Here is a 24204-nt window from a genome sequence, read left to right as displayed (position 1 = left end):
TTACATCCACAGCCTTCATAGGAGGGCATTGGGAAATGGCAGAGGAGATAGTGTCTATCAAGTACATTTCAGCATGCAGGTTTCTTTTGAAACCATGAGTTTTTAAGAGGTTAAGAAGCAAGTAGGCAACTCCCATCTGTCTTTCTGTGAAAGAAGGTTCATCTCAGTGCAGATGGAGCTGTCTGCAGTGTTGGTGTCACACTCACGCTATGACACGAAAGACAGTTTCCTTTTGACATATTTGACATTAAGTTGAAGTGATTTAAATCTCTTTAGATTCAAACAAAGTCTGGGGAAAGGAGGAATGAAAGACATCATCCATTACATTTTTAACAGGAGCGATCCTAACGAGGACAGAGCCACTACACAGCTCCCACAAAACTCCCCATGGTCAATGCAGCATTCCACTAGAGACAGCGAGGGTTATGCTTTCCTATTGGAATGATATTAGTGATATTTAAGGACAAATCATTCAAACCTCTCTAGAGCAAAATAATTTTAGCTGCTCCCTGTGGGTTTTTGGCCAGAGCTGTGGCCTTTTATAAGAGGAATTCCTGGTCTCTGCTCTACCCACAAAGTAGCAAACCAGGCAGCCTTTGCAGTTCAAATGGAAAATTTACTACTACTGTATTTGCTAAAGGCTTTCATGGAAACCACAGGACTGACTTTCAAAACCACTTCAGTCTGATCTCTCAGAGCTACGACTTTTGTTACAACCTCAGGGCTGTCACAGTAGGTGTAGAGGGAACTGTAATACCCTGAGTTGTTCACAGTTAAGCACTGTCTGAGCTATCCTGGCTGAAGTCTGCTGCCTCACTGGCTTTTCCACATTCAGAGATGATTTATTGCATCCATCATGAAGCCGAATGCAAAGTGGTTTGACTTCTGAATTTGTAGTAACAATAACAACTGAAGTAGCTCTGATTGTTGTGGTGTGTAGCAGTTTGAAAAGAAGTTGGAGCACGAGGAGATAAATCTGGCTGCTGCAGCTGAGGTTTACACTGGGTCTGCTCTGCCTCCTCTCTGTGCTGAGCTGCAAACAGTATCACCGTGCTGGATGGGAGAGATGCAGGTGGAAGGTGATGCTGCAGCGGTGCTGGTACCTTGGGATGCCTGCTCTATGCCTGCTCTGGAAGTCTCCAGGTTCTTTTGTAAAGAAAGCTGTGTAGAAATCTGCTGAGATTGCCAAGAGCATCACAGTATATGTTTAAACCCAGATTGGGTTAAAAACATCGGGAGGGGGAACCCACCTGAACAGCCAAATGGATGGTTCAGTGTCTTCTAGTCTAAGTTCCATAATCTGCACTGGTATCAGAAATACTTGTATCACTTGCTATTTTAAAAGTCCAAAATTATGTTCAACCATAACACTGAACATACTCAAATGTAGGACTATTTGCTTCAAGGCTGGGAGGGAAAGGGTGGTTTGAGATATATTGAGGTTCTTGTGAGAGAAACCCTCGTACTAACCTCATACCTTTGGTAAACCTGAGAGCGGTTTTCCACCAATTCACAGAAAGCTGACTTTGTTTCCATTTCCCTGCCAGGCATTGACAGTCAGTGGATGCAGACACTGCGCATGCATCAGATAGCAAAAGCCGTTTCTCACCAGCACAGCCACCCCCACAGCCCGACCACAGTCACCCACTACCTGCCCTACCTTCACAGCCAAGACTCCTACGCTGCAGCCGTCAGGAGGACACCCGCTCCTGTCAGTCACCAGTTCACATCCATCAGCCACTCCAGGAACTCTTCTCCTATCTCACACAGTTTGATGAGAAACCTCTCGAATCTGCATCTGAACTCAAAAGGCAGCAGTGCCTCCAGCACAGCCTCAGACACCGCTTCGGAGAGGGACAGGTCTGCTGGCAAAGGCAGAAACACCCCACACAGCGGTAACTCCCGCAGCTCCTCGGGCGGGCGGCGCAGTGGGACCAGCTCCCCAGTGCCCCCCCGACACTTGGGAAGACCCAGCAGGACTTCTTTGCCAGTGGCCCCTCCGGCCTCCCAGCACCGCAGGTACCCCCACACCCCTCCGCAGCCCACGGCCATCCCCGGCATGCCCCCACAGGGTGAGAGCGAGCCCAGGAGGGGCGAAGGGGAGAGCAGAGCCAGTGAGGGCGGGTGGATAAAGGTGCAGCACTCGAGGAAGCCCCACAGGCAGGCTGCTGGCAAGCCAGGGAAGGAGAGGACCAGGGGGAGCTGGCGGGGCCGGAGGATGTTCTGAGAGAGGAATTTGGCCCTTTATGTAACTGAATGTTCAACCTAAAGAAGATGCGCCTGCTCCTATTTAATTTGCTGCACTGAAGCCGGTACCCACCTGGCCCGGGGCCTGCCACTGGACAGGGAGAGCTGCTGCCTCTCCTCCTGTCACTGTCAGCGCCAAGGGATTTCATTTGGTTTTCTCCCCTCTGTTTGGCTGCTCATGTTCTCAGCTGACTGGATATCCACTTACTTGCTTAATATTTCTATAATAAAATCAGTAAGGCACAGCCAAGTGCCACAACAAAAGGCTCTCTGTTTCATCCTTAGGGAAGAAGTTGTGCTGTTACCCCTCCCCTAACCTCACTTCTGCCTCCAGATGCCAAGTCCAGCTCTGAGCAGGATCTCCTCACCCCTTGTCTGGTCTGCTTTTGCTAGGGCTATAGGAAAAGATAATAGTCTGAAAAAAAGGAATACAGGGACATTTTACTGCAAGTCCACTTCAGTAGCTTTACTTCTCCACTTTCAGCTTGCCATCCCTCTCAGGAATTTCTTACTTTGCTCCTGATTAAAAGCCCCAACACTAGCTACCCACCACCACTGAGCACACTCTGTCACATACACAGTTGTCATAATCAGGAGTATCAAAACTTAGGCTTCATTCTTTTGGGAAAAAAATAATAAAAATAAAGTGAGAAAAAGACATTGCCTTTATCACAGTTACAGCTAACCCCACTGAGGTCTATGATAATGTTTATCCCTGGGCAGCTGGCATTTTTTAATTGAATTTTTAAATGTGGTCAGACTGTGTTGCTTTTGTCTTTCAGTCTTCAGGTAGTAAAGACAAGGTCAGCAAAGTTTCTGATTAATGTGGTCTTTAGCTCTGCTGAGAACAAAGACACAGCTTAGACTCGGTGTCAGAAAGTTTCTTCATGGCCTTTTCACTCCACGTTGATTTCACACAATTAAAAAGGAGGAAAAAAAGTTTGGGTTTCACAAGATGCAAGAGAGAAAAAAAGGAAGAAACAGATAAAGGAAGCTGAACCCAAAGCAATGCATGGTACCCTCTGAAAGCCAAGAAACCGTAAATTAGAGATGCCTTTGAACAAGGTGCTACCTACCGTCCGTCCTAGGTGGTACTTGCTGGCACACAGTTGTGAGCAGTGCTGGCAAAGCTGCTGGCACATCACCCACTCAGGGTGAGGGAGCTGTCGTCATAGCCCTGTCACTGCACATTCAAAAGGACATGTAGATTCCCTGCTCCACACAAAGGTCACTCCTGGGGTACATGCAGCTCTCCTCCCTCTGATTGCCACCAGCCCCAGTGAGGACTGAGCCCTGTGGTGAGTTTCCAATACCTACTAGAGTGAACTGGGACTTGCATTTCATGAATTTAGGACACAGTCCACCAAAAACAATGGAACAGGGCACAAGTGGTACCAGGTGTCAGGAACTGGAGCTCTGTCATTCAAGCACCTTTTCCTCTGACAGCAGTTAAGAGCAGAACAAACAGAAGCTTTACCTTAAAGTGAATTCGGTTGCACATGAAGCTCTGTGGTAACAAAGTTGCCGCTTTCCTGTGGCTTCAAACTGGCTGAAAGCTAGTTAGTAATCCAGTTTCTGTCCCTGGTTTACTGAGCCTGCCAACTAATCTAGGGGATGTGGACAAATTAGCACTGGATGTTACTCTGTCACAAGTTAGCAGGGGACTGGGATTTTATCTAGATTGGTGATCCTTCCCTGACGTTTCTTACTGTGATCAAAATGGGCTGGAGGATACCAACTAATAGTAACCGCACCTAAGAGTTCTTGCTAGAAATGTACTCATGTTATTAAAATTTGCATATGCATCTCATAAATCACAGTTGGGCCTGCACAAGTCCTGAGAAAGAAATTGCAAGAGTTTGGAAGGGTACCTTTCTCTTCTAGGGTGATCAGTAGTTGTACAAGCCTGAGATACTGTGGACTGGTGGTGGCAATTCCAGATTTATCAGCTGCCTGTGATTGTTTGTCAAGATGTCCAGCAGGATTCCTCTGCTGTTTGCAAGCAATTTAATGCCTTGCCTAATTTTAATCTGCAATGTACTGTTTGTCCACATCTGTTGTATTACAGTGTTCATTAGCATTTAAAGAAGGAATGGATGGTATTGATCATGCCTGTTAAAATTAAACAATCATACATTAGTGGCTGATTAGAAATCCTTTTGCTGCACCAGCATTGCTGGTTAAAGTCACAGTCAGTGAACTTGTCAAAAAAAAAAAGTCTCAGCAAGATCTAGTTTTCCATCTTGTTTTTGTCACTCTTAATGTGGCTACTCCCTATCTTGGTGCTAATTAATTATAAATAAAAATGTGCTTACATTTTCACCCCCCAGTACTTTATGAAGCTGAGCTATTTTTGTTCATGTTTTGCCAACATGCACCTAGAAGACCATGCACAGCAATGTCAAAAAACCAGACTGTCTTGGGCAACAACACTGCAGCAAATTCTCTTTGGAAAGGAGCCATGCTATGTTTACTTAGGGTTTTCTTAGAAGTCTGTTAAAGCCAGTCATATTTAAGTACCAGTATATCTAGATTAGCACACTAGGAACTAGACACGCTGCCCTCCATCCACACACGTATCCTTGGCAGTACCACCACTGCTACATCCTCCCTCCATGTGACTGTGCAAGTGGCACAAAATATCACTGCTGTAGAACTGCCCCTCTCTTTTCTGGCTTTCCTTTCTCTTGGTCTTCATTTCTACCTGCATGGATGTTGATGTTTTCTTAATCCCCAAAAGGTACCTGCATTTTCCTTTTCCAGGGTTTAAGAGGCTCTGAATTATAAGAAGCCAGCTCTGAGACGGCTGCTGGAATGGATGATGAAAAACAGCAGAGAGCTCATGAAGGCAAATTCAGAACTGGACATCCAAAGTGAGTGAGTATTTGCATCCAATGGAGAGAATGTTTACAAAATCAAATACAAACCTTCCTTCCTTCCTTCTTCCCTCCCTCCCTCCCTCCCTCCCTCCCTTTTCCTTCCTTTTTTTTCCTTTTTTTTTTGGTCTTTCCTATATACCTAAGGATGTCTTAAAAAAAAAGAAAAACAGGAGGACAATGGAGAGCAGACATTTGCCACTGAGGTCAGCAATCATTCTTCTTTAGCTCAGCAAGGTGTCCCAGAGCTGGGTCTGATCCTGGTGGATGTTGTCTTCCTAAGTACACAAGTTTCTCCAGCAACACTGGTGTACCTGCCACTACCATCAGAAGGACTGGCTGTAAGAGGTGAGTGTCCTGGGAACCTGCTCCATAGAGGGACTGACAGCTAGACCAGCAGCCTGTCGTGGTGCTGCACAGGGAAGGGGCCAAGCAACTGCACTCTCAGGGCACTTGTTCCCTGTGTCTTGCAGGTCAGAGACATGTGCTGTGAACCAGCTGCCAATTCAAGTGCCTGTGGAACCCTGCTCCTAAATGTAGTGGGCAGCACGTGAATGTGAGACTCCTTGGAGCAAAAACATTGCCCAGACCTGCGAACACAGGCTGCTTTTGTTCAAATACAGCCAGGGCACAAGGGGCTGCCCACATGCAACCTGCTCGAGAGCCAAAGGTCTTTCTGAAAGGGGGAGAGCTGCTCAGAGGGCTTTTGTAGCAGGTCATCTGCCTGAGTTGGAAGAGCAAATTCACAGAAGGATGATTGTCACAGAGGTGACAGCCCACTGAACTGTCGAGGGGGCCCCAAAATCATAAACAACTCCAGGCTGTTCCTCACCCTAACCCCTTGTGACATGAGCAGACTGTCAATCCATCTCAGGGCAGTGGAGCTGCAGAGGTTGCTTTTTGTGGCCTGGGCAGGAATTTCCCCCAGCTCAGTGTTTGATTTGGGCAGCACTGTAATCTCTTTCTCTTCCAACATTTCTAGTTCTTACTTTGGCCTCATATTGATTTCGACAGACATACCAAAATGTAATGCCTGCACTGCGCTTGTCAGGAAGATAAATAGAAGTAATGATCAGAGAGGGGAGATGAGGTGGCCATCTGACCCCTTTTCACTGGGGAACACAGCTGCCAGGATTTCAGCCTGTCCAACTGCTGCCATGGCTCCCTGTACCTCTGTGCTGGGGGAAATCTGGTCATACTGCCTGGGTGGGATGGGATGACTGTGGGACCTGCTTATCCTCCGCTGATGTTGCTGAGACCTGCCTTCAGCAGGGGGAATGCCAGCAGGCCCTCTGTCTCCCCATCTACACCTAGATCTCAGTGATGCCGTGCCAGTGGACAAAACATTGCTATGCTCCCAGGAATGGTGGGTCTCAGGGCTAGGTTTCACAGGCGGTGTTGCTGCTGGTTGGTTTATTTCCATGAAATGCTAGAGAAAGTAAATCCAGTTCCTGTTCAGCTGGGAGGGGAGAGTGCCCCTTTGTGCCTCCCCCCAGTGCTGCCATGGCTGAGCTAATTCCCCATGAGAACTTGCTTTCTTGCTGGCATCAGTGTGAAATGTGGATGGGTGTTTTTGGACATTGTTTACTTTTTAAAGAAAGTATTTGCTACTGCAGTTTTGCTCTATCTTACCTGCTCCCACTGATTATTTTCTAGCAGTTGGCCTTGTCTGACAGCATGCTGACCACAATCTGTCAACTTGCTGAGCTGATTTAAGGAGCAGAGGTTGCTTAAACTCTCTGTCCTTCCTCACTCAGAGCAAAAGCCCCCAGGCAGGGCACCCCTCACCTCTGTCCTCCTCTCTAGCTCAGCCCATGCTGCTGAGGATCAAACTCCATGTATTTCAAGACTTCCTATAACTTGCAAGCTTGCTGCCAAGAACACTGGACTGTGCATCAACTATATGCAATTGATTTTTTTGATTGTGCTATAGAATGCACTTTGACATAACAATAATAATTATAATTATTACTTTAAGCTGGGAAAGATGGGCAGTGGCTTATGTAACTGTGGAAAAACCCCAAACTAAGAGACCCCCTGACATCTAATGTCACTAAAATGGAACCAAATAGCTGTGCTACCTCTGAAAATTACATCTGACAGAATTATTTTCTGTATGTGTCCACCATAGAAGGGTTTTTACACAATATTCTTATCTAATGAATTGCCAAAGCGTAGCAGTTCGAGCTAGTTAGTTGCAAGAAGTTAGAGGTTAGAGAGGAGAAGTCTATTACAGCAATAACACTAATAAGGGTCTGCCAAGATCACACTTGAGTACATGTAAATACAGGGCATTTGAGATTAACATCTCAGAGGACAGAGGAATGGTGCTAAGAGGCAGTGACCGATTGGGAAAAAGGGGAGCTGGGGCTAGAGGGTGCAGCCTTTCCCTGCAGCTCCCATTCCAGCACCACTACGCTCCCCCCAGCCCGCAGCAGCCGCAGCCCACTGCTCCTGCCTCTGCCACCCCCTGCCCGAGGGTCGGAGCCTCTTCCATGAAATTTCATGAGGCGGTTTGGCAGGTTCTGACGGGCGGCAGGCGTGAGCCCTGTGCTATGTGGAATGAAGTGGCTTAATATATCTGGGCCTCAACATATACACTTGGCAAGCAAGGTGAGGGCTTCCTGCAGCAGAGAGGGCATTTCCCTCATGCTATGAAAAAATCCAAGGGCCTGAAAACTTGAGATGTGCCCTGGGGACTCTGTGGCAGGTAGTAGCAAGCCTTGAGGGAGGCTTTCTACCTGCCCCTCCCACTTTGTTCCTTCTGAGAGAGCTGCCAGGAGAGAGATCCCTGGGGAGAAGGTCGTGCCACCGCTTGTCCCCCCACTCCCACCCTCTCCCAGCAACCACATTTTGTTGAGGGCTGGTGGAGGCGATGCAAATCAACATTTCCAAAGCGTCAGTGGCAAAGCTTGTATAACAGGGAAAAAAACTAGACTACAGTAAGTATTTTTGATTATTTTCTGGTAGCCTTCTGTTTCCCACAGCTGTACATTTGCAGAATATGTTGTGATTTCTTTATGATGTTACTAAATGTAATTTGTGTTTTCAAAGGGAATTATAAATCAAAAACAGTGAAAGGGCTGGAATCCTGAGCTTTTAAAAGTGGCTACTGCATATCAACAACAGCTACTTTTGATCAAAATTTTTTGCTATGCGTTTTGTGGAATGGCTACAGGATACTCAAATGAGCATTGTAATTGAACTCCCACAATGTGCATCATAATTCTCTGGGCTCCAAATGATCTGCTACGACTTATACTTGGAATAATCATTAAGGTTTCTATTGAAACTGACCACATTTCATCCATTCTCTTAGTGCACTGAGGAATATAGTATCAATCACACTTTTTCTCTCACTGAACTGTATTTTTCCTCTAGTTTTCCTTCTCTTACTTTTTTTCATTTTTATGGTCTTGCCAGTGTCAAAGAAACACAGTATCGAATAGTATCAGACATGACCACCTTCAATTGAACATGCAGGATGCATTTGCACTCAGCCTTTACTAATAAGGAAGTTACAGCAAAGCACAAGGAGATAAAAATCTGACAAATTAAAAGAAGAAAATCTATTTCTCCTTGGAGAGACAAAAAAAGGAAAAATATATTAATTGCATTGGGGAGGTATTTTGTGGAGCTGGTACAGTTGGTCTTACTATAAACTGATTCCTTTACTATATAAACTGATTGTACACTATAAATATTTAAATTTATATTTATTTTACAAAATCTGATTCTACCTATCAGAGCACAGTATCAAAGTATTTACGTTAAAAAGGTACTCCATAAAAATTCACGTCCAGCAAACATGTAGACATCTAACTATAATTAAATCTTCAAAAGTGGCCATCCTCCTGCTTCTGTATAAGAACAAGTGTGTCCTTTCTGGGTTGCAATCAATAGCAGGTTACCTGATTATACACCTTATTATGTCTTGTATAGTAGTGTGAGCCACTGGAGGGTGACGTGAACAAATAGATATGCCTGATCAGATCTTTTCAAGAAACACACCTTACAGGAGAGAGAAAAACAATTAGTGTGTGTTATAGGTTACCGATTTACAATTTACATCATACATCAATGTCTGATTATTTTAATGCAAAATGTTTTTAGCTTCATTTTATTGCACTAATGGTTTCAATAACACACTATAATTTGCTCAGATAGAGCAATTGAAGAGGTGATTGGACAGCTCTTACAGAAATTTTTAATTACTGTCATTAGTGGCTGCAATCTTATTCTTTTCTATGGAGCTAAGATACAGGTTATTGCATTGTGCCACAAGTGCTCTGCGGCCATGAGAATCCAAACTCTCTCTTTCCTCTGAAATGCTTCTTCTATAAATATGTGTCTGTGCAAGTCTCATCACAATAATTACTAGCATCACACAAACATTAACTAATGTACCCAGAGCTCTTTTAGGCAGGTGTGGTGGTACATCCCCACCCTTGGGCCGTGCTATGATCTCTGAAATACTCATTAGGCCTCAGCCTTGACAAACAGCACCTGGGCTTAGCTTCTGTTGAGCTTGTCAGAAACCGTGTCTGCTCCCAGGAGCTTATGCTATCTAGTGAGCTCCTAGTTTTTAAAGAACAGACTTGAAAAGTGACTTTTCTTGCCTGAATAACAACCCAACTGAAATAATATTTTTGTTGTCAGACTTGCAAAGAAAAGTACTGACCCAAATTGAGGCCAGGATGAAAAATTACTATGATTAAAGCCAACTGTCTTGCAACCCTATAAACAGCAGTCCTAAGTGAGACTCTTTGAGCCCTCCTGGACCACAGTGGGCTGTGACCAGCATGTCCCTCTGAGTGAGATGCCTCTCAGAGCCAGAGTACTCCCAAGTTTGCTGTACTTGGAGGACCACCACCGAACACCAACGATGGAGCCTGGGCTGATACCCCCACTCCTCAAGGCTCAACCTATTGAGAAGATGCACAGGCATCTGACATGAGTACTTCACTAAATTCGAGGGGAATTTCTCAAGTGTATGTACAAACCTTGTACATACATTTAGGTCTGTGTGTGTGAGTGTGAATATGCTATAGCAAATGTCGTATGAATGTTGCTCTCCTAGATTCTTAAGTATTTTAGATTCATAAGGAAGTTAGGCCTATAATTGAGTTGCTGTTGTGCTATAGAAAATTCTATAAGAATCTTTTGTCAAATTGTGTACATTAAGCTATCAATTAAGTGCTGTTAAGTTTAAGTGCTTTTAAAAACTTTTAGGCCTAAACCATTGTTCAAGTCTGGGGCTAAGTTTGTCAAGGAGGTCAAACTACTCTGAACCTTGTGACTCAACGGGAATGTCTCCCTTATTCCTTTTTATCCTTAGCCTTTCTCATCCTTACTCTTTTTCCATGTAGATAATTTTTGGTTGATTTTAGTTTTAGATTGATTGATGTTAGATTTCAGTACAATTTTTCTCTGTGTGCTTTAACCATCAAGTAAGTAGAAGATTGCCAATGAACTTTGTTATGCTTTCACTTTTGTATTAAACCTGCTTTTGCCGATACCTTTGCTGGTGATTCTCTGAGTATCCTAAAACACTCGTTCACAACAGCAGGTAAAAATGTATTGCTCCAATTTGAAAAAAAAAAAAGGGGAGAGAAGCATAAAGTGTATTGTCCATAGTTAAGATAGGAAGTGTGTAGGAGAGCCAGGGATGGGGCAGCAGGAGTCCTGCCTTCAGAGAGAAAAGCTGTGTTACAATGCCAACAGCCAAAATCTGCGGGGTGACATGGAGGACAGCGTTTGTCCTTCGTCCCAGCAGACCAAAGGTCACATTTATTTTTTCTGACGATGGAGCTATTGTTGGAGCTCCATGTTCTTGCTACTCCTTGAAGCTCCTAATAGATAAACAACTTTGATTCCCCCACATGGATGCAGAAACTGTTGCACACTCAATCTACTGCATGTCTCTCTGTAATTTCAGCCCATTCCCTTAGCACATCTTCCAAGGGCTGCTACCATGCACAGACAACTCATTTCAAGGACAGATGAGAACTTTACAGACTATTTTCTTGGAAACACCTCATAAAATACTCTAGATGATCTTTGCTGGCACGTGAGCCCTGAGGAGTGAGCTCCCTGGTAGCACCGGACAGGCCATGCAGGCCCCAGACTGGGGAGTGAACAAGCAGAGATGTTTTCTTCTACTCACATTAGCCTAATTTAAGTGTGGCTGAAAATGAAATGCTCACTCTTTGCAGTTCTTCAGTTATTGTTAATAGCTAGGTGTAGGACAGTGGTGCTGCCTATGTCTTGACAAACACAGGGAAACTTTTTCCATCACAGTAAAGCCAGTTGGTAAGTTTGTTCTGACCATCCACTGAGGGCATCTGGGCCCTGCAGGGCAGAGCAGGGGCATGAAGGGCATGAAGATGAAAGCAGGAGAAATCACAGTGGCACAGGTCACAACAGCCATCACCTGAGTTACAGACCTTAATTTTCTTGTACCCTTGCTATGTGCTGTAGGAACGGAAGCCCCTGCCTTTCACATACTTCCAATTTCTCTTTTCCCTTTCCTGCTCCCTTCTCCCCAGTCCTCTGTAGAGTATGAGCTGACATACACAATATTCAATAAAATAATTATTTTTCACATATTAGAAAAAGAGCTGAAAATACACTTCACAAAATGTCCTGTCCAGATTCACCACAAAGTCCCTGCTCTAGCCTATTAATTTTAAAGCCATTTGACTGCATATGTCATTTGAAGATTCAAAGAATGCTGTTTGCATTAAGCATTAAATGGAAAATTAACTGCAGTCTGAAGTTTTGCTTCAGCTAGTACCATCAGTGCTCCATAACATTTCATATGATGCTCTTAAAACCTGTGAAGGTTGGCTGCTTTTCTAGAAAATTCTGATAATAGTGATTCAAAATGTTAAGGCTGTTACTGTTGATAAACTGGATCTCTTCTTCCATGTAAGTAAACTAGTATTGGTAGATTTCTTTTTCTGAAAGAAGTAAAACTATATCAAAATTCAAAAAACACCCCGCTCTTCCCAACTGAGCTGTGTTGTTTGGAAACCGGCTGGGTGGAAATCCTCCACTAATGTGGATTTAGAAGAATGGAGTGTGGTCAGGTCTCTGGAGAACTGGTTTAGTTCATCTGCCTTTGTGCATGTGCTGAGAAGCCAGCAGTGCAGGTAAGTATGTAATTATGGGCTTATTTAAAATGGAGATTCTTTTACATGACAGATTGCAGCATGTGCAGGAAGAATAATGCCCACAGAAAACAGAACACCTCCGCCAGGGCTCTTGTACTCTATTGTGCTATAGCCTATTTACAGGCTTTGGCTTTAGAGATGATCCGTGGTTTGCCTTACACGGGCACAGGTTCGCGTGTGGGCTGCACGCTCATGGGGCCTCCTCCCTCCTGCCGATTGCAGTGGGGACTCGCCTGCTGGCAGGAAGACACCTGGAAATGCTCAGCAGCAACAGTTGCCCTGGTATTGAGCCCTGCTCAAACTGCGGGATAAACAGAGGATTATAACAAACACCAGAGCCACAAATCCCATACAGCTTCTTCAGGGCTTCTCCCATTACTCTTGCTGCCAAATGCCACGTAGCAGTTATTTTGCTGCGTTTAACGGCTGCACTTGATTTAATGTGCTATTATAAATGTTACCTAAAATGCTTTAAAATCACCGATCTATTTTCCTCTTCAGAAAGTACTTTGTTTACAAAGGGCAAGGCAGCCAACTTCGCAAAATTCTGTTGCACTGCTGTACTACCAAAGGGCAGCTAGGACACAGGACCTTGCCTTTCCTGCATGGAGAAACCCCCGCTGCCCCTGAAAACTGGCAGGTATGGGGGAGTTATTTCAGAGTGGTGAAAACCAATCCACGTTTGGTTTATAAAATTAATTTTAAAAGAAAATAAAATTAGAGGACGCGGCGGGGCGGGGTTGAGCCCAGCCCCCAACTTGCCCCCCCCCCTCCGGCACCCGCGGCGTTCCGGCAGGGAGCTTTTCGCGCCACAGAGCCAGGCCCTTGCAGCTCCACAAACCCCACACCGCGAAAAGGAAAAAGAAATGGGTCTCCGCACTGGCCCCTCCGGGGACGTCCCGGGAGACCTGACGAGCTCCTCAGCAGGGGTTGGGGGACGAGCGCGGGGCGATCACGCCGGGTGCCCGATCCCGGTGGGTTGACAGTTGTATCTGCCAGGACGCGGGCGGCAACGCGGGAAAGGCGCCGCCGGGCCCCGCCCCCCGCGGTCCTGGCCGCTTTGGCGCGAACCTTCAGTTCCCCGAGCTCGCCCCGCCGCCACCAGCATGGCTCCGCCGCGCCCGCAGGTGAGGCTGCCCGCCCGCACCGCCGCACGGCTGCGGGTCGCTGCTGCTGCTGCAGGAAGAGGGAAGGCTGTGGCGCTTGCAGCCGTGCTCTCCCGGGACCCTGCGGGGTGTTGCGAACCGGGGCAAGCCAGGCTAAGCCGTGCTGCGGGAGGCTGGCGGGATCGGCGGGGAGGCTCTTTGGGCTGGGAGGCTCTTTGGACTGGGCACCCCGGGGAGAGCGGCGTGTGGGCAGCCCCTCCACGCGGGCCGGCAGCCTCGGGCACCCTGCCCCGCCGCGGTGCTGGAGCTCCCCTTGCCCCGCGCATGGCGGTGCCCTTGCGCGCCTGACTGGGGGTAGAGGACGCGCCGTAGGAGCTGCGCTCGGAGTCGGGCTGGCGGCCCGGCGCCATGCGGCCAGTGCCCCCGCACCTGCCCGCCTCCCCAGGGCCGAGGGCGCGGGGGCGGCCGTAGGACGGCAGTGTGGCCTTAGGGCAGGGGCGCGGCAGAGACGGCGGGCGGAGGAGGCGGTGCAGAGGCGGGCGGGCGGCCCGGCCGCGTGTGTGCGGGGCGGCACCATCTTAGCGGGAGGCGGGAAAAGCCGCCCGCTGCCCTGGCGGGCGTGAGGGGTCGCGCCCTAAGGGGACGGGCGTGTCTATCTAGTGGCCGTACACCGGTGTCTGGTCTGCGCTGCACCGTGCCCGAGGCCGTCAGGTGCCGGCCGGCCCGCCGCTGGGGGTCTCCCCGGGTGGGCACTCCCTCAGCCGCGGCGGGAGACACCAGGAGCCGCCTCTTTTGTGTGTGGGGCCAGGCCCGGCCGCCGTGCTGTGCCTCGGCAGCGCCGGCGAAACTGAGCCGAAAATCCGCGAGCAGAGCGGTGCTGGGAGAGGACGGAGAGCTCGGAGTTCCCCTGGGTGGTTACTGTTTAAGCCCTCTTTATACAGAGTTTGGCCCTTTCGGTGGGCCCGTGGAGCGGTTGCGCTTGTGGGTGCTGCCGCCTTGGCCTTTGGGTCGATGATAATCTCGGGAGATAAAATGGGTCATTGCCAGGAGAAATATTCCCTGGGAAAGGAAAAACTGAAGCCTATCAAAAAGGATCTTTCAAACGGTGGTAAAACGACCAAAACAGCAAGCTGCTGTGTCTAGAATAGTTGTTTCAGATCACTTGTCGGTATGATCCGTTGGCCCTTCCTGAACAGCTGCAGTGTATTTAGCGTTTGTCTCAAACTGAAAGCAATAAATCAAAGCAGATCTCTAGGCACTGTTCATGTGCTTGCACTTTTTTCTGTCACTGTCTATGAAGACATGATTTGTGTGTATATTTCCACTTGTCTGTTTGCACAAAAGAAGTGTTCTTAAATACTGAACAAAACTCATCTGTAACAGTGATCAGAACTGTATCAGAGTAAAAAGCCATTCCCTTTTCTAACTTTGGGATTTATTTCAAAGCTGATGTTAGTTATGCTGACTTGCATTCAAGATTGTTAAACATCCTAAAATGTTCAAACCATCTAAACTTCAATAGAAGGATATTCTTAAAAGCTAGTATGTTACAGTAGGTCTCTTCTTAACGGTGTTACCGTTGTCATTTTGCAGCGCCGAGGTTGTTCGGGAAAGAAAAACTTCACAGCCTTCCGAAATACAAAACTCATTCCCATGGAAACATCCTCATCCTCTGATGACAGTTGTGACAGTTTTGGTTCTGATAATTTTGCAAACACAGTAAGTACAAAACAAGAACAAATAAAACTGTATGTGCAGTACTAGTAAAGCTTGCAAAAATGTAAATCTGGTAAAACTAGTAAATGTTTGGTGAACAATTAAAACTACTTGCTCTGCTTATGTTTTTGTATAGTAGTTATAAATCCATGCTATATGCTGTAATTTCATTTCACTCTTCACTTGTGCTTCTAGGTGGTAATTTTTGGAAACAGATTAGCTATTGTTTCTAGCCTTTGAAATGTCACCTAACCTGCCTGGTAATTTGCAACTTTGGTTCTGAAACCCCTTGTTAAATGCCTTAACTATTGTTTTTCCTTATTAAAAAAAGCTATTTGCTTATACTGCACTTGTAAATGTGAATAATTTTCTGTACAACTTCAGTTAAAGGATATTTTGTTCTTCATAGAAATGCAAATTTAGGTCGGATATTGGAGAAGAACTGGCAAAAATTTTTCATGAAGCCTCTGATGATGAATCTTTCTGTGGCTTTTCAGAAAATGAGGTTCAAGATGCGTTGGTAAGACAGCTGATTTTAGTTTGCATTTTTCTATTTACACTCTTACAAATTCTTAATTGAAAAACAATGCCAGCTTCAGCTTGACTCAAATGTTTAGGAAAAGAAGCATTATTGCATTTTATATACAGTCTAAGTAGCCAAAGTTTAATTTTCTTTTTGTCTCCATAAAAACCACTCACGATTCTGATCTTTACAAGTTCAGAATAAAATATGCCATATGCATTTTGAAATATACCTCTTAAAACTGTCCTTGCTGGATGTTCCTCTGTTGGACCCTAACATTACTGGTTTCCTCAATATGAAATGTTAAGCTAGCCCATGGACTCCAGCAAACCCGAGAAAAATCTCTGTGTATTTTGACATGCAGTCAGACCTGCACTCTGGCAGCATAACATGAAATGCTGTGTGCCTTTAACAGTAGAGAAATAGTGAAAGGTGGTGAAATCTGCCTTCCTGCTTTTCCTTGACATCAGTGCAAGATCGGTTTTGTTGCTTAAAATTACCAACAGTTGGTGTTTAGAAGAGAAAACAGTAGTAGTACCATGTTTGGCGAAAACCAGGTTTGTCATAACTTCAGAACATGCTGAGGAATGACTAGAAAATAAAAATGTCCGCCTTTAAAGGCAGTTCTCTTTCTCACACCACACAAACTATCTTTGCTATTAGACCTGCCAGTAACAGCTAAGTCTGCTGCACTGAAACTACAGTCCCTTTTTGGATGTGTTGCAGCAGTACCATGTGACTCTCCCTGAGGGGTTTTCATCCCTGTGCTCCCCTCTTCTCTTGCCCCCCCCCCCTAAAATACACTATAGCACTAGGACTGGATGTCTAAATTTCAGCCAAATAGCCTCTTTTACCAGCCACAAACAAAATGCTGTTGACTGTATTTGATTGCAGAGTAACACCCTTGGACTTAAATGCTTCCCTTCTGGTTTGTTAACAGAAACTGGAATCGGATTCAGAGGAGAATGATACAAGTGCAGAAAGTGAGGTAGCTCAGAGAGGGCGGAAATGCTCTGTTCCTCTAAAAGTAGCCATAAGGTTTCCACCTCGAAGATCAGAGAGGAGGAAGGGTGAGATAGAACCTCTTCCCGAAACACCAATGCCTGCTTCAGATTCAGACTCTGACACTGAACACAAGGGCGCCATGTTTTTAGAAAAAAGAGCTTTAAACATAAAGGAAAACAAAGCAATGGCAAGTATTCAATGGGACTCTCCCTTCTTCGCCTCTCCCTCTTAACTCTGGGGGGACCTCTTTGGTTAAATGAACTGTAATGGGAATTTATGTGAGTGCATTAAAAGGAACTTGCATTCCTGATATATACTTCTGATACTTTATATCCACTGGCATGTGAAAATGCATAGACTGCAAGCCTAACATAGTAACTTTGAGCATTTCCAAATTATTTGCAGTCACTAGAACATAAATAAGACATAAAAGTAAAGAGTAGAAGAATGACTGCATTTCCTATAATTAATTGTACTTCTAGCCAATTGCCCTAATGGTCTGTAATAGAAAATAAACACCCTTTTAAGGCTCTGCTTCATTTTTCTTTCTCTTGTTAGCTTGCAAAACTAATGGCTGAGTTGCAAAATGTTTCTGGTATCTTTGGTGGGAGAAAGTCATTGCCAGCTGTCAGTCATGTGAGTATAAACTTACTGTATTTGTCTTCGGGTTTCCAAGAGTCAAATTCTGACTGTCAATTAAAAAGCTTAATAAACTCTGCAGATCAGAGTCCAGTCAGAATTTCACTGCTTCCTAAAACAGGTATCTTCATTCTGTAATATTCTTTTGATTTGTCACCGTATAAAGCAGAACAGATTAATTCATAAGGGTTAAGTGTCTCCACAGGCCAATAAAACTTAACAAGGTGCTCTGTAAATATGTATTTATGCAAAGGCTGGAGATAAGGGGGACAGCTCAGACTTTAAAGCTCAGGCCTGAATATTCTGTGAGTTTGGAGCCTTGAAAAACACCTGGCATTTAGACTAACCTTAAAGAAGGTTGGGTTGTGAATCAGCAGTGTGATGAACTTTACTGCTGGTTTATTTGTAAGGTGAGTGAAGTTTAAAACAACACTAAAAATTGTAACTTCTCATAGATGGGTTCTGCTGCTACATGGGGGAATTACTGTATCTTATACCTGCATAGACACAAACTTGCTTTTGACTGTTTCTCTGTGATTAGCAGAAAGCCTGAGATAATTTGCCTAGGATGTTTTTACCTTGTGTTTTCTGATTGGGACAGGGATAGACATGTCTTTGGGAAAGACAGAAGAAAGGCATCTTGTGGGGAGGAATTCAGCAGGGACTGGAGCTGTCTGGGTTTTTGCCTGTTTCATTAGGGACTTTTAAACTTTACCAGGGACCAAAGCGACTTCCAAGGCGTTCATCACCCAGATGTGCTTTGAGGAGGAACCCAGACCGAAGTTCTCGGCCTCACACAAGGTCCAGGTCCTTGATCGAAGGTCCTCCTACTGTTTTACCAGAAGAGGAAGAAGATGACCAGTACATCTTAGTGAGAAGAAGAAAGGTGTCTGATGAATACCTGGAGGTATGATGAGGGTCTAATTCTCATGTTGTGGGTTGTGAAGGTGGTTTTTTATTCCTTCCAGACAATAGCAATTCATACAGAGTTGATGAGGTTTATCAGTATGCCATGGCCTTGGAAGAAGTACAAAAAATAACATATTGTATGTGTTCTCCATTTTCCCTCCCTTATCCTTGAAAAGTCACTTCCTCTTGCACTCTAGCAGGAATTACACAAGATCAGTAGCATCTCTGCACCTTTAAGGTGATCAGTGAACGTGCTGAAGCTGCATTCATATCATATGTTTGTGCAAACTTCTGTTATATCTTGTTTAAAATGATGGGTGTTTATGGCTTTGGCATTGCTGTGAAAATCCTCACCTTTGTAGAGTTTTTACTGAAACTAGTACTAAAAGTATTGTGTCTTTGCTAATCAGCATGAAGCCCAATCTCCCAGGAGGGGTCACCGTGGTGCCATGGCTTTTCCACACGTTGTGCGCCCAGTTGAGGACGTAACAGAGGAAGAGCTCAATAATATTTGTGGATCTGCAAGAGAAAAAGTATATAACAGGGCCATGGTAAGTATATTCCAGCTTTGTGAAATGTGTACTTTGTGAAGCCATTTTCTTGTTATTCCTTGCTTGTGGTTTAGCATCAAATAGAGCAGGCTCCCTCTCACTGAGAGGAAGGATGTGATTTTTGGGAGAAAGATCTTAAAGTGTCCTTTCTTATTTTTGCCTGAATTTGTAGAATGGCTTTTACCAAGCCAATTAGCTTGCTTTCACTCTGGAATACTATCAGCTTTTCACTCTGAACTCTATCACCTAAGTGATACCAGCCACAGAAAGTGATAAACAGACACTGAAGATGTTGTGTTAAAACATCTTGTTTCAAACTTGCAAGGTGCTTTCTATTGTTGGATAAGCACTACTAGCTGCCAAAGAGATTTTGTTAAATGCTTTATTTCCCTAACTAAAATGCCATCTTTAATGTCTTGTTTCTTTTTCCTGGGTTCTAGGGATCCACCTGTCATCAGTGTCGCCAAAAAACCATTGACACCAAGACAAACTGCCGTAACCCTGACTGCGTGGGAGTACGGGGCCAGTTCTGTGGGCCCTGCCTCCGCAACAGATACGGGGAGAGTGTCAGAACAGCCCTGCTGGATCCGGTAAGACAGTTCTGAATGTTGGCTTTGTTGTGCTTAACTTGAGCAGCCAGGTGTATTGGTTACTCATAGTAAGAGTTTTAATAGGAGAACTGCTTACAGTGCTGTAGTACATAATGCAGGCCTAGCTTGATTCAACTTGAGTCGCAGAACTTTGTGTTGTGTAGAACTTGCTGTATTTACTACTTCTGTGGCTTTATTTGCAGGAGTAAAGTATGAGAGCAGAGCAGTGACCAACATATTCTTGTGTTTGAGCATCAAAATAGTGTTCGCTTTTGCCTTGCGTTAGTGCTTAACGCCCTGTGGAAAGGTTCTGTGTTGTGTACAAAGTGGTGCTCTTATGGGCTGTGGTGTAGGAGTTAAACAGAGCAGAATGCTTCCTGTGGTTGTGCAAGGCAGGCAAAGGAGAGTTTGATCCCCTACAGACTGAAGAATTTGTACTTTTGCACTGGTTTAGACAACTTTTGCAGTGCTGATGTTTACTGCAGAACTCAGTGTGGAGAAGGGCACTCTTCTTAGTTCCGGATGTGAATGATATCTGACATTGCAGTTCACTTAAAAAGGCTTGTCTGTCTTTTGTCTAGACATGGAGGTGCCCACCATGTCGTGGAATCTGCAACTGTAGCTTCTGCAGACAAAGAGATGGCCAATGTGCAACAGGTGTTCTGGTCTATCTGGCCAAGTACCATGGCTTTGACAATGTCCATGCCTACTTAAAAAGGTAAGGATACCATTGTGTCAGTGACATGGTTGCTTTAAGTGGGATAAGCATCTCAAAAGTGGGAGAGTAGAGTTGTCCACATCCTAGTTCATCAGGTAAATCTCAAGATCGGTCTGTTGCCTTCAGAATCTTAAGATTTTGACATGTGATTTTTCTGATACACTGGTTCTTACTGAAAACAAGTGGTATATCCACTCTGTCTTTTGGCTCTCAACTTCAGTATGTTTACTGTCAGGGCTTCCACTAATTGAACTAAACAGTTTTCAGTGTTTTGCTACAAGCTAACTCATGTTTCTTCTTGTCTTTCAGTCTGAAACAAGAACTTGGAATGGAAGACTGAAGCTGTGACTGCCTTTAAATTTCATACTCTCTCACCAGTGTCATATTATTGCCTACAGTGAATTGTTTAATCAAATGAGATTACGAAGTGCCTTCCTTCCCTCCCCTTTTGGGTAAAAAAGGATAAAGAACTTTCATTTATTTCAGTATAAATCATACTTGAGAAAACTGTTTAACGAAGGTCTTCGCCCACAGGCCATTGTTTTCTCTTTAAACAGCTTTGCAAAAGAGGTAGTATAAATATCAGTCCTCGCTTTCATGCTGGTAACTTCTTTTTTTTTTTTTTTCCCTGAAAGGAGATGGGGCTTTAAGCCATTAGTTTCACTCATGCAGTAATCTGTGCTGCAGGCTTACTTATGCTTTGAAATTGGTCACAAAAAGATATTCTGAAAACTCAGGGCACTTTTCTCCACAGAACTAAACAACCAACTTCTGCAATACAGACACCTACTAAACATTAATGATCAATTAATCAATTTGGAATTCTCTGAAACAGCAGCATGTTCTTAAGTTCAAAAACGAAGTTTTAAAAAGTTGCAGCCAAGCAGTCTCCAAGCACTAATTTTTTGGTTTTACAGAGTACTAAAAGTACACATTGTCCATTTCAAAGGAGGTTCTCTGAGTGACTTAAAAATGCAGCAGAAGCAGTTTGAGGTGGCACTTTGTATTTTTGTTTAGATGAGAGAAGGCCACTGCTGAAAGCTTCTACAGCACTAGTGCTGCCTGTTGGTGACAACAATGTGAACGTACTGGTACACATTATGGAGTGACCACTGTCTGAAATGGAATGTACCCTTTGTTAAATCACTGTTATGGTGGACTCTCCTCCCTGCTCTTGCTGCAACTGCAGAACTGCTTTGCAGAATCAGCAACGGTCCTGGGAAAGAGGGATGCCTCCAGATGAGGGCTTGGCGAAGTAGGGGGGTAGTGGTTCATGTGGCTATTGGCCAGCTGCAAGTGGATGAAAGGTGGTAACTTGTTTAATTTGTCAGGAAAAGTGGCAATGCATGTTTCTGCGTCTGGCTCCATGTGATTGTGGAAGGCTGTTTCACATGATGTTTATGAAACAACTCTCAAATCTTTGTTCGTGAAGCCCAGCCATGGTATGAAACAAGTACAGCAGAAACGGAGCCAAAGAATTCCAATATGCTGTGTGCATGGTGTCTCCTGGACACTGCTGTAGAAAAGAAGGTGCCACGAAAATTGCATCCAGAGAACCACAAAGTGTAAATGTGCTTAGTTTGGTTATGGAAACTACTGTGTAATCTTTATGTAAGGTTTAGAACGCAATGTTACAAATAATGTACAGTTCAATAGTAGAAGAATCAACATGGGTTTAGACTTCTCTGCATGCACAGTACTTGCTCTGTGTGTATTCATAATGATCCACAGTTTATTCCTTTCTGGGGATTGCATAAGTGTGTGTGGGAGGGGAAGAGAGAGGAATTTAGAAACAAAAGATATTTATGTCTCAGTCTTGCAGTTATGTTTCATAAATCATTTCTCCTATTGAAAATCTCCTGTCCTCTCTTGATGTGTTTTTATAGTGTGAATAGCTCTGCAATCTGAGGTGGAGAGTGCTCTTCCGTCTAGGTACATTTTGTGAAGAAGGAGCTCATTTTAGAAATACATGTTCCGACAGATAAAAGTGGTGGTTTTTTTTTTTTTGTTTCCTCCTAATTGCTTGGCTTTCCTTCTGATTGCTAGAGTGTGAAAGAACTGTGCTAAAAGCAAACCCTTGTGTCATATTATGGAGACTGCTGTATTTAGATTTACTCAGATCTTCAATGTTCTGTACAACATTTTTTATTTTGAAAATAAAAATTTTCAGGTTTAGATTTTTTTGCCTCTGAACTGTTTTTAAAAAGCCTGTTAGAGCTGCGCTATCTTTCATGTAAAATTATTTTGGGAAATAAAGGAGTTGGTTGCTTCCATCGTACCTGGGGGAGCAGTGGGACTTGGACATCTTATTCTCCCCAGACCTGTGTCCCTGAACCAGGCTTGCTCTTATATTTATGCTGCTTGGATTGAATTGTGTGGTACCTGGTGACTAACTTGTGGTGGTTGATATACAGAGTGCTTAGTTCAGGCCAGATACAGACTTTAAGCAGGTGAGCTATGTGCTTATTCTCCTTTTAAACTAGTGCCTATATCCTGAGATGACAAGGATGAGAATTAAATTTTGGACACAAGTTGAAGAGAGATGCCTGCTGTTTAATTTTTTTTTTTTTTTCCTAAACAATCTCTAAAGTTCCCTCAGGAGCTCTTTTCTGGAGCAGAGAATAACCTGAGGTGCCTTGATTGCAGGCTGATAGTGAAGACTGGTTTTGATACTTGTGCTGCTTTTGTGTTGGCATAGCTGGGTCTAAAGACAGGAGTTATATGAGACTGAGGCAGAAGATTACACAAAGCTGGCCTGTAGTGAGGGGAAACGGGAAAGAAGTGATCAAGCAGACTGACTGATCTGTCTCAGATACTCTGCTGCTGAAATCCTCATGTTGTTACTCACCTAAAAGATGTGTTTAGATGCCTTTCATCACACTGCTTGGGATTTGAGAATAAATCCATATATAATTGTGTAGGACATTATGTTTTATGTGATGATTTTGGGATGTCTCAATACACCTCTTTCCCAAAGTCCCTCTACCACAGCTACTTAAGTACTGTTGATATTAAGTTGAAAAATAGTTGAAGAGCTCATGGTTGATAACTGCAGTGAATGGGCAGCAATTTAAGAAACTTCGTGAGGAAAAGATCCTAACTCTGTCAGCGTTAAAAACCAAAGATACATGGAAATAAATGAAGCTCATGTGTGAGGTACAGTGACTGCTAGTTTATTACTGAAAAAGGCTGCATGACCTGATGTTCCTTTACTACTGTCAGCTTTAGAGCCAGGTGATCTTGTGCCTAGGTCTGATGAAACCACTTTTTCTTTTTAAACTGGTATAATAAAGGAGTATATAGTATATACTGATTAAATCGGCCATAACCTCCTTATTATCAGAAGATTTTCTTAGAATTATATATATTAATATGTGTAATTTGCTTCTTCCCTGTTTCACTTGCTTTTTAATTAAGCCAAATGTTGAAGCATTAGGTCTCTTCAAATGCCGAGAAAAGGATTTTTGTCTTCCTTGCCAGTTAAGCAAACTTTTTTCATTATATGTAAGTTACAAAAACAGCATGGCAGTGTTACTTCACAGGCTGAAATAGCATGCACTAAACATTCCAGAGTAACACACTCAGCTGCTTAACCAGCTATTAGTGTAGAGACCTGCAGTGGAAATCTAAAAAACAATAGCCATTAGCTTTGGAAACTATCCCTCTTCCTTCCTAGCCTCGTGCTGATAGACCTTTATTTTGTCTGCCAGCAACCTAAAAACGTATTTTGAAGAGAAAAGCACAGAGATGGTAATGTACCAAAGCATCATCATTTGCTTGGGTAGGCTAATGGAACGAAAAAGGGCAAAATGGTGGCATCTAGTTAAAGAATGGCATCCAGTTAAAGAATGGCCTCCTGTGTTCCAGGGTGAGGGAGCATAGCTGACTTTGAAACCCTCTGTACTACACTATGCATCTGAAACATTCAGCAAGAGAGTCACCCACTGACCTCTGCTGGCATAATCCAGTTTGTTCTCTTATGCCTTTTTGTGAGTGCAGCTCTTGCATGGCTAATGGCATGAGCAAATGTGGAGATTTTGGAAACACTGCCTGCTGTTCTTTCATGTTCTTGGCCTCTAAAGCAACTTAAAGTGAGTAAAAAGATACAATTTTCTCTGTCAAGTATAGGCTGGCCAGTCTACGGGTGCT

The 24204-nt window shown here is 44.2% G+C and overlaps 2 protein-coding genes across 8 annotated transcripts in view; both read left to right on the top strand.

Moving 5' to 3' along the window:
- MAP3K20 (mitogen-activated protein kinase kinase kinase 20) overlaps positions 1 to 10641 on the top strand; it is a 97956-nt gene extending 87315 nt beyond the window's left edge. For 2 of the 5 annotated variants that reach the window (XM_064660815.1, XM_064660814.1), the window contains exon 20: positions 1548 to 2511. In XM_064660815.1, the coding sequence (XP_064516885.1) occupies positions 1548 to 2227 (680 nt within the window). In that variant the 3' untranslated portion in view covers positions 2228 to 2511. Of the gene's footprint in view, positions 1 to 1547; positions 2512 to 5010 lie in introns of those variants that run through there. The other 3 variants (XR_010431936.1, XR_010431935.1, XM_064660816.1) reach the window with 3 other exon arrangements.
- Positions 10642 to 13282: 2641 nt separating this feature from the next.
- Positions 13283 to 22230, top strand: CDCA7 (cell division cycle associated 7). Of its 3 annotated transcripts, none has more exons than XM_064660818.1 (10): positions 13283 to 13425; positions 14998 to 15123; positions 15530 to 15640; positions 16584 to 16835; positions 17207 to 17284; positions 18006 to 18194; positions 18607 to 18747; positions 19188 to 19337; positions 19919 to 20055; positions 20365 to 22230. In XM_064660818.1, the coding sequence occupies exons 1-10, from the start codon at positions 13405 to 13407 to the stop codon at positions 20393 to 20395; spliced, it is 1236 nt and encodes a 411-aa protein (XP_064516888.1). In that variant the 5' UTR covers positions 13283 to 13404; the 3' UTR covers positions 20396 to 22230. The 3 variants fall into 3 exon arrangements, with proteins under 3 accessions (XP_064516888.1, XP_064516890.1, XP_064516889.1); XM_064660820.1 differs by lacking the exon at positions 13283 to 13425 and adding an exon at positions 13797 to 13882; XM_064660819.1 differs by lacking the exon at positions 13283 to 13425 and adding an exon at positions 13964 to 14315.
- Positions 22231 to 24204: the final 1974 nt, after the last annotated feature.

The sequence above is a fragment of the Pseudopipra pipra genome, chromosome 7 (assembly GCF_036250125.1).
Source record: "Pseudopipra pipra isolate bDixPip1 chromosome 7, bDixPip1.hap1, whole genome shotgun sequence".
Lineage (NCBI taxonomy): Eukaryota > Metazoa > Chordata > Aves > Passeriformes > Pipridae > Pseudopipra > Pseudopipra pipra.
The sequence above is the reverse complement of the archived record's forward strand: the minus strand, read 5'-3'. Positions and strand labels throughout refer to the sequence as shown.